Below are 10,937 nucleotides of genomic sequence, written 5' to 3'. Positions count from 1 at the left end.
TTTTCGACGGTTATAAAACAAAAAATCACGATTTAACGGTTATTTTAACTTCGATTTTGATAATTTTTTACAACTACACTTGTTGACCCTATACGAATACAATGAATGAATTCGATCGTCAATTTAAAATATTTACATAAGTGGATACCACAAAATCTTATGTTATACTTAATGAAAGTATAAATAAACTCTAAGTGTTAGTGAATCTATCGTTTTGATGGGATACGAATTCTATGAAACTAATTTCAACAATCCAACCGTCAATCTTGTTTGTATATGCTTCGAGATCGCATATACCAAAAATCACAAAAAAATAAACATTCAGAGATCAAGTAATGAGACAAAACTTTTCGACGGTTATAAAACAAAAAATCACGATTTAACGGTTATTTTAACTTCGATTTTGATGATTTTTTACAAGTACACTTGTTGACCCTATACGAATACAATGAATACATTCGATCGTCAATTTAAAATATTTACATAAGTGGATACCACAAAATCTTATGTTATACTTAATGAAAGTATAAATAAACTCTAAGTGTTAGTGAATCTATCGTTTTGATGGGATACAAATTCTATGAAACTAATTTCAACGATCCAACCGTCAAACTTGTTTGTATATGCTTCGAGATCGCATACGCAAAAAATCACAAAAAACAAACATTCAGAGATCAAGTAATGAGACAAAACGTTTCGACGGTTATAAAACAAAAAATCACGATTTAACGGTTATTTTAACTTCGATTTTGATGATTTTTTACAACTACACTTGTTGACCCTATACGAATACAATGAATGAATTCGATCGTCAATTTAAAATATTTACACAAGTGAATACCACAAAATCTTATGTTATACTTAATGAAAGTATAAATAAACTCTAAGTATCTATCGTTTGGATGAGATAGGAATTCTATGAAACTAATTTCAATGATCTAACCGTCAATCTTGTTTGTATATGTTTCGAGATCGCATATGCCAAAAATCACAAAAAACAAACATTCAGAGATCAAGTAATGAGACAAAAAATTTTAACGGTTATAAAACAAAAAATCACGATTTAACGGTTATTTTAACTCCGATTTTGATAATTTTTTACAACTAAACTTGTTGACCCTATACGAATACAATGAATGAATTCGATCGTCAATTTAAAATATTTACACAAGTGGATACCACAAAATCTTATTTTATACTTAATGAAAGTATAAATAAACTCTAAGTGTTAGTGAATCTATCGTTTTGATGGGATACAAATTCTATGAAACTAATTTCAACGATCAAACCGTCAAACTTGTTTGTATATGCTTTGAGATCGCATACGCCAAAAATCACAAAAAACAAACATTCAGAGATCAAGTAATGAGACAAAACTTTGCGACGGTTATAAAACAAAAATCACGATTTAACGGTTATTTTAACTTCGATTTTGATAATTTTTTACAACTACACTTGTTGACCCTATACGAATACAATGAATGAATTCGATCGTCAATTTAAAATATTTACACAAGTGGATACCACAAAATCTTATGTTATACTTAATGAAAGTATAAATAAACTCTAAGTGTTAGTGAATCTATCGTTTTGATGGGATACGAATTCTATGAAACTAATTTCAACAATCCAACCGTCAATCTTGTTTGTATATGCTTCGAGATCGCATATACCAAAAATCACAAAAAAATAAACATTCAGAGATCAAGTAATGAGACAAAACTTTTCGACGGTTATAAAACAAAAAATCACGATTTAACGGTTTTTTTAACTCCGATTTTGATGATTTTTTACAACCACACTTGTTGACCCTATACGAATACAATGAATGAATTCGATCGTCAATTTAAAATATTTACACAAGTGGATACCACAAAATCTTATGTTATACTTAATGAAAGTATAAATAAAGTCTAAGTATCTATGGTTTGGATGAGATACAAATTCTATGAAACTAATTTCAATGATCCAACCGTCAATCTTGTTTGTATAATTTGAATGGTTTTTAATGTTTGGTTTTTCTATACTTAGTTTATGCGGAATAGAGTTCTGACGTAGAAAACCTTACCGAAAACATCATCAACAGAACTCTTGAAGGCAATAGATCAAGCCAAAGTTCCAATACAATTTCCCCATGATGATCGATGAAAATTGAGGATTTTGTAAAAGAAATAACATTCAAACTTTGAGTTCTATTGGCAAGGTTTAAACTTTTGAGAAAGGCTTCACAACCTTGAAAACAAAAACTCTTTCATTTTGCATATCCTTGCACATTTAATATTTTGTAATAGACTAGTGTATGGATGTTTTTTTATTAGGCTCTTATTTTCGAGTGTAGATGTAGTACTTAAATGACAAATATGTTTTAATGTTTTGAAGTAATATTTATGTGGTAATGTGTGGTATGTGCAAATTTAAGAAAAAAATATATTTTTCTTAACGGGTCATAATGGGTCATAACGGGTCGGGTCACTTTACCCGTTGGGTAAAGTGACCCGACCTGTTAAGGACCCGTTAAGATAACAGGTGTGACACGACACGACCCGTTAAGATAACAGGTGTTACACGAAAACGACACGAACACGACAGACACGACCCGTTTGCCAGGCCTATTGGTATGGTAGTTAAGGCCTTGTTTGGTACAAAGGATTGAATCGGAATGGATAAACAACTATTTTCAAGGTATGTTGAAAGAAGAAATGAAAATTTTGTTGCTAACTTGGAGATACGAGATGGAATACCAAACAAGGCCTAAGAGTTTAGTATTCCATACATGTGGGATACGTTCTTCGTATTACAAATGCCAGACCATCAGCAAACAATGATTTCTAGCTGATTTACATATAATTTTGCTATTTCCTGTTGCTGCTATTTGTGTATAAATATATGTAATACATCTATAATTTTCTGGCATGCCTTTGGTAGAAAGACTTTGTCCTCCTCAAAGCTTCTTCAATGGAAGATGGATCAGCAGCAAATGTAACGCGTATCCAACTGGTCAGCCCTACTGCTGTTCCTGCAATACACACATGTAATCTCCGTTCGTTAATCAGCTAGATGCTTGTAAACCAGAAAAAAGTCATGGAAAATATGGTTCTGATTGTTCATTAATTTCTAACCTGGAAGAAAGATAACGTTTTCCTCTTTGACGAGCTTGAAACAAAACTCGATATCATCATTGATATCTTCCAGTAGCGAAAGGTCTAGTTTCACCTGCATTACATAGAAAATTAATAAGCAAAGATGTATTAGAATGCAAAGTTCAAAGTATATAAACAATTGTGTTTCCGTGAATTTCTCACCATTACGGCCATGGATCCTTCTGGTTTGCTCGGACAGGTAAGACAAGGGATCTCATTTATCCTATCCCAGCAAATGTCTGAGGACTGCTTCAGCAAATAGAGAGTTTTCTTGAAGAAAGCCTCTTCGGTTTGTTGAAGGATGCGAGGAACTGCTGCCTATAACTCACCAGATATGTCATTTTGAAACAGAGACGAAAAATAAGTTAATACCCCGACACAAGTTTAAACATGCAAATCTAATATTGTGTTTTTCAGGTTTTAGTTCCAACTTCCAAATCCTGAGGAACTCTGTGAGTAGGTTTTGACATTTAACAGATTTGTATTCAAAATTGTCTTTAATTATACCAATCTGATATGATAGCTTGTGGAAGATTGAGGCCGCATGTAGAATGATCTAAAGCCAAATAAGGCCACTAATCAAGAAAACTAGCATTAACGTGTTTGAGTAATTCAAAACAAGCATATGAGTAACAAACCTGAATGAAAGTTGCAGGCCCTCCCAAGATGTCAAAATACTTCTTGATGCGCTCAATAACCTGCACAGAATGAAAACAGTATATGGAGTTCCTAATCAATAATCGTCATGATTTTTATACTTGCATCATCCACTTTATATGAAGTTTATATTTCTGAGAATGCTGTGTATGTGTTCGCATGTGTGTGTGAGAGCAAGAGAAAGAGGGAGGAGAACCTTGGGTATTCTAAACATGCCACATGGATCAGTCGTCACAAACCAACCAAGTCGCCATCCAGGAACTATCCATCTCTTTGACAGGGACCCGAGAGTAAGAACCGGAACAGTTGATCCAAAAACTCCCATTGGCACAAATGGTTTATCCCCAAAAGCAAGATGCCCATAAACTTCATCAGCAATTACAGGAATTCGGAGCTTTTTTGCAGTTTCTGCGATCTAAGTGCGATACAACACAATAGGTTACAACGATATCCAGTGCCAATAACCAAAACAGGTCTCTTAGTGTACAATATTTTGTTCTGATGCCATACCAATACCATAGACCACTAACCTTCTCCAGATGTTGGTAACTGTACACATTCCCACAAGGATTCCCGGGGTTTATAATTACCATTGCAACCGTGTTGTGATCTGCAAGAGCTTCAACAGCATCAAGGTCAACCTCCCATGCATTCTCTTGCAGGAGATCGAAATGTCGAATTTCAAGATGTCTAAAAGCAGAACAAAGTTCATAAATAGGGAAGCATGGCTTTGGAAGCAAGATATTGGCACCGGGGCGAGCAAGCATTGCCAACGCGACATCAATGGCTTGTGTGCAACCAGATGTGACAAAAACATCATCAGATGTTAACTTGTATGGAAGATCACGAGACAGATACTCAGCAATTGCTCTGTAATGAAGTGAAATAGCAAAATCAATAATATCTGTGATGAATATGCATCATGAATATGATTAAATTGAAATACCCCCTCAAGGGAATATGCCCGATGTTTGCTTGCCGTACAAGCCTGCAGTCTATTATCCAACACATGTATCAAATCCGTCACCATTTAAACACCACTTTATCAAGGAAGATAGGAGCTTGGCTTTTTGACAGTAAATAAAATTTGGATTGTTTTCGACCGTAATAATCGGAGTATCCCATCATCTATCAAGCTAATGACTTGACCAAATCCTATGAATTCAATCATGTATTAACTAGATAATCCAAAAAGCTTTAAAAGGCTTTAGTAGGACTAAAATTTACCATTAATTTTCACAGAAAGCTTTTGCTCCAGATAGCAGTTCCTTTACCTCATAACTCATAAGGCAAACGTATTGCTCCTCCTCGATTTGTACCACGCCATTAGTAACAAAACACCCTCCACAATCCAATCAGTATGTGTAAAGTAAAAAGAGAAGTGAACAGAACTACGAAAGTAGTGCAACTAGAAGATTAAAAAATGCAAATCGAAACCGAACTCCATAAACTCCAGGAACCCAGAAACCCAGAAACCGAATTTGGCAGCATTTAGAATCCAGGACAAGAATTCGATGATAACAAGAAAGAACAAGACAACCAATTTAAATAATTAAACCAACAAAATCCCAGAAATAAAAACCCAAATTAACAATTTACCTTCTGGTTTGAGGAAGACCAACAGTGGGTGCATAGCCATTGAACTTGTCGGACTGGAGGGCGTCGACTACAGCTTCCTGCGAAACATGCGTCGTGTGGAAGCAAGAGAAGGCAGTCGGGTCGCCCATGCCCAAAGAAATCAGGCGTCTGCCGTCGTTTTCGTCGACATTCTGCAGCAGCAAGCTGAGGATGCCTTTGATGGTGATTGTCGTAGAAGTGGTGTCCACTGGTGCAGCTTGGAGGTCCGAGGTGCGGTTTTCCATGGAGGATTTGATGGGTTGTCTGGGGGAGGGGTCTTTTGTTTGAGCTTGGGGAAGTGGGGTTTCGGTGTTTGAGGTCAGAGAAACGTAGAGAAATGGAGGAGGGGGTCCGACAAGTGGAATGACTCAGAGGAACTGCATGTCCAAAGAAACACCACATGTGAGGTTTTCAATGCTTGTGCATGAATGAATACAACAAAACATGGCAACTGCTGGATGGAGTTTTAGTTCAATACACTACCAACATGTCACTTTCTTTTAACTTCTGGCCTAAATTGCACCATGGGTTATATGTCAATGTTACTCTTGCGGTGAAAAAACTTTGGATAACACTCGTGTGGTTAAGTACATTCATCTTTCATCTAAAATTTGTCCTATTTTACAGGTTAAAAAACCTAGATTTTCGAAATGAATTAAGCTAAATTTATCTAACGTACAAATCTATTAAAAAAACTCAACCATACGAGTAAACAAATTGGGGTTTTCTGTTTTAATTACTTGTAATTAGTGAGTTTTGTTTCCTATTATGATTTATTTTTTATTAGTAATTTGGTTAGGATTAATTTCCTTTTTCGTTTTTCTCAATAATTTTTGTAATATATAAATATATATATGAAAATATATGGGTTAGGACTGAAACATTTTTTTTATGGTTCTCATTTCGTAACTTCTTTCAATGACCCGAACTGTCTATATTTTAACTCATCATTCATAGGTCATTCTTGCAAAAAATAAGACAAATTCAAAACTATTCAGACGTTCATTTGTAGTGAAGAAAATAGAAGAATACGGTTTTGCAAAGGGATACTCAAATGACTATATATATATACAGAGAGCTTAAGGGGAGGGATCCCCATTTTTTGAAAAAAAATGGGAATTAGGTGTGGGACCCACTTCACATCTAATTTCAACGATCCGAACCGTCTATTTTGTTAGTCTCGATTCATAGATCATCCTTGTAAAATATTAGCTAAATTGGAAATGTTTAAGATATCTAATTGTGTTCAAGGAAATGAACGAATACTTTGTTATATAAGAAAATATGAAATTTGATATTGATAATTAAATAGGCAAATGGTTTCGGATTGAATTGAATTTTTGCAAGGATGATCTATGAATCGAGACTAACAAAATAGACGGTTCGGATCGTTGAAATTTGATGTGAAGTGGGCCCCACACCTAATCCCCATTTTTTTCAAAAAATGGGGATCCCTCCCCTTAAACTCTTTGTGTATATATATATATATATACATATATATATATATATTGACCTCTAAAACATAAAAAGTACATACTAGAAAATTCTCACATACAGTTAATTTTAGCAAGTAATGTGCATATTAGTCTGAATTGGAAGTACAATTGGGTGAGCAGATTTGAGTTTAGCTATGCTAGCTAGAGCAGTGTGCTTCACACTTATGCACCACAACAAACTCGAATTCTTAGATGAATTAATTTCTATCATTGTAGAAAAAAGTAAATTTGAATGGAAAGGTTGATTTGGACTAAGATACTCAAACTCAATAGGGAACTTTAGGTTTGGACTAAGTTTATTTTAATAAAAAATCATGCTATAGCTTTATTTAATTAAAAAGACTAAAATTTTAATGAAAAACCCTTAAATTTTAATAAAAAGGACAAAAGAACTTAAATTTTAAAGAAAATGACATAATTTTAATATTAAAAAAAAATCAGACGCACGAACCCATGTGTCCTCACACTGTTTATGAAACTTCTACACTGCTTATGAAACTTACGACACTGCTTATGAAACTTACTGCACTGTTTATAAAAATTTGCGACACTGTTTATGAAATTTACTAGACTGTTTATGAAACTTAACGGTACTACATTCTTTTCTGTCCTCTTCTTGAATATTCTTGGCACATTCTCACTTTCCAAACACATTTTATTCTTCTAATTTTCTTCGATACTCATTAAAATACAAAGATTTAAAAGCAATTTTCATTAGTTTTCCTAGAAAATATACACATATATTTATCCTTTTATTGCCAAACATCAGTGTGATGACGTATTTAAATTTCTCCTCTTCACATGTCGATGTCCAATGCATAAAAAATCATAGCCAAAAATTGAAGCACCGAAACGAAAATCAAACAAAAATTTGTCTGCCATTTAAGATACAACATCAATGTTCCTTCATCTGAAACTCCACTTGTAATTACCTAGATAGTTTGAACTTGAAGCATTTAGCATTGTGGCTATGCTTGCGCGAAAGCGCAATAGGTTGGTCAATTTCATTCAATGTTTCATAGGTTGTAGTTGATGTGCATCAAGTCAATTTGAATTAAATTTGGGTTCGGATCCAAGTTTGACAAAACCATGTAAACATGCAACTTGCAGAAGCGAAGTTGTCTGATGGAGAATTGGGTGGTTGGGTGGGTGGGGGCGCGCGCACAGCGCGATATTTTTTTTAATGTTTATTTATTTATTTATTTATCCTTATCATTAAATAAGGTTAGTGTATGATTTTTCATTAAAATGCAAAAATTTGAGATCTTTTTCATTAATTTTCCTAAATTAATAACCATCTTAGACCTAGTTTGGAGTTGCTTTGGAACCATGTTATTCCTATGAAAACGAAATAAATCTTTTTCTCTATGCATCATGCCAAAATCATAATTGTTGGGTCCCTTAAGACAATTTACTGTTTAGATTGTGGCCATTTTCTTGGTTACCAGACAAGCAATAAGTACTGGTTTGGTACTGATGTGCTCTTATAAAAAGTGGGTATTAAAAAAAATTGAGCTAAAAAAGATTTTTGGTAAACACTTAAAAAACAGCTTATTTTCACAGTTTTGAGTGAAAAAAAATTGAAAACATGACGCAACAAAAATGAGGTTATTCTCACAGTACTGCAGAAGTAGTATTTTTTTCAAAACACTGCAATACCAAACCAACCCTTCAGTATAGACAAGTATAAATTGAAATTTTCCTAAACTCGTATAAGGTGACAAAAACTGTCACATACAAAATCTCGTATTGGTTTTGGAATTCTTTTCCTAAACCAGGTTTACAAATTGCAAGTTGATTTGATTGATTGTCCTTCCATCAAATAGGCTGTATACACGTGTGTATACACGTGTAATTCGATCGAAAACGCGACATGTACCAAACTCACAGCACATCCAATTATGTGGCTATTAAATGAGGTTGTTGGTGGTTACTAGTTATCTTCACGAGTCATTTTCTGTCTCTTAAAGAAAATTTTGTTGGAGGATGTATTTGAGATGAGATGGTAAACTCTAGTACCCAAAAAAAAGTATAAAAAAATAGAATAATGTTAGGAAGATTAAGTTTGTTGAGAAAATTATGAAAATTAAAAAGCATAAAAATTGATGATTTATTTATTACTTAAACATTAATAAACATGTTCATTCATATTGATGACACATCATTAGTTTGTAAATTTTGTCTTTAAATTTAATTTTCTAGCATTACCCTAAAAAATAACATTCTCCCAAATGTTACATCCGATTTTTGTTTTGTATGTTTTTTTTTTTTTTTTTTGGTTTGGCTTGGAGAAATTTTATCCAACAAAGACAAGAGAGCCCCATACGGAGGAGAAACGTATAATTAAGAGGAAATTGTTAGAGTTGCTATATTATACAGAATAGTGCTACAATTATTTTATATTTGTAATATTATTTGTACTATCTCTTCAATAGTAGAGCTTACCAAAACATGTGAATTCATCCTTATTAGAAAAATAATACAAATGATGATACAAATAAATAATAAAAATAACTTTTTTATTTTTATATTATATATGCCAATTTTGTCATCCAATCCAGACCACCTTGTTTTTTGGGTTAATTCCTCCATACCACCTATGGCTCCTTTCTTCTTATCCTATCACAAACAGGTTTTTCTAGGAAATTGGTTTTTAATAACTAAACAAGCGGCTCGACAAAAGTGTCATACACAACCCGTTAGAATCGAAATGACTTGCAATGTTTTCTTATTAAAGTATCACTTAAAGTTATGATTTAGTTTTATTTTTACGAGATGTCTTAGGTTTAAAGTTCAAATGATAAATTTAAAATTATTATTATCTACAAAATTTAAACATGATTTCTCACTTACAAATGAAAAATAATAAATAATTTTATTAACATCTCCTTAAAAGAACAAAATAACTCTTCAACGATAGAAAATTGAAAAGATGTGTGAATAAAAGGGCACCATTTGTTTTTGATAAACGGGTGTGTGATGCATTCACACCTCCCCTCCCTCATTTGTTTTTGAAAAATGCATGGTTCATGATTAGAAAATGGAAGTGCGCCTTCCAATGTTGTCTCTACATCTCAAACCCCAAACTAAACCTGATTCATTTTATAATTCAAAATGCATCATTGAAGTCTCTTAACAAAGGATACTACCATAAAGCAAAAAAAACACATAAATAGAAATAAAACAGAAGAAAAAAGGGGAAAAAATGTTACCAGCAGATCGTGAGCAGAAGAAATGATGGAGATCTGCATGAAGTTCTCTTGCGTGCGTGTGAAACTTGCTTCCTGATGAGTGGTAGTGATATATATATAGAAGTCTCCTCCCAAAAGTTGTGGAATGTTCAAGTCATATTTATAAGATAATATGTAATGGGGTTGCTTTCAATTTCTAATCTTCAAGATAAGCTCAAAGATTCATCGATTTGTTATCTTTTGTGGGGAAGAGTAGAAGACTACTTTACTACGTCTATCCAACTGGGAAGAAGCAATCAGATGGGCTCTTGCTCATGGAAAGCTATCTACATCTGTCAGTTTTGAACAGTCAACTCAAATTAAGAAGAGTAAAGATTCTTAGGTTTAATTTCCTTCGAAGATCATTTTTCCAACAATCAACTAAATCGGAAAGTTGTATGTGTTGGAGAACAATTCAGAAATAAATAAAAAATAATAGAACTCAAAATTATAAAATTTTATTAATCAAAATACTTACTGTGCAGAATGAATTACATAAATAAATATAAGAATATCAATGGTACTAACTTGATTACAACATGTAGAGGATAGCGCAAAAGCTATGTCATTTGAACAGTATTTCCGTCACACTCTTGTGCTTGTGGTTTTACAACGTCTGCTCAATCAGGATACAACTACCTAATTTTACAACCCGCACTGAATTATAGAATTCGAGCGAATTGCTTTGTGTGTTTACTCTCTGAGAATTGTATACAGAAGAAAAGAAGGAAAGAGCCTATATTACTCTTTGATTATGCCATAACCTGCACGTAGGGAGGCGTCAACGACTTTAGGGC

General features: G+C 33.4%; 1 protein-coding gene across 2 annotated transcripts; it reads right to left on the bottom strand.

Moving 5' to 3' along the window:
• Positions 1-2,735: 2,735 nt before the first annotated feature.
• LOC103448720 (probable aminotransferase TAT2) lies at positions 2,736-10,400 on the bottom strand. Of its 2 annotated transcripts, XM_029089036.2 has the most exons (9): positions 10,123-10,317; positions 9,863-10,002; positions 5,397-5,791; positions 4,328-4,667; positions 3,994-4,212; positions 3,779-3,838; positions 3,303-3,458; positions 3,120-3,213; positions 2,736-3,016 (listed from the first exon to the last, which is right to left on the bottom strand). In XM_029089036.2, exons 3-9 carry the CDS (start codon positions 5,657-5,659, stop codon positions 2,898-2,900), a joined length of 1,251 nt encoding a protein of 416 aa, XP_028944869.2. In that variant the 5' UTR covers positions 5,660-5,791; positions 9,863-10,002; positions 10,123-10,317; the 3' UTR covers positions 2,736-2,897. The 2 variants fall into 2 exon arrangements, with proteins under 2 accessions (XP_028944869.2, XP_028944868.2); XM_029089035.2 differs by lacking the exon at positions 9,863-10,002 and having other exon boundaries at positions 10,123-10,400.
• Between the last annotated feature and the right edge of the window lie 537 nt (positions 10,401-10,937).

This window comes from Malus domestica, chromosome 11, assembly GCF_042453785.1.
Source record: "Malus domestica chromosome 11, GDT2T_hap1".
NCBI classification, from domain to species: domain Eukaryota; kingdom Viridiplantae; phylum Streptophyta; class Magnoliopsida; order Rosales; family Rosaceae; genus Malus; species Malus domestica.
The sequence above is the reverse complement of the archived record's forward strand: the minus strand, read 5'-3'. Positions and strand labels throughout refer to the sequence as shown.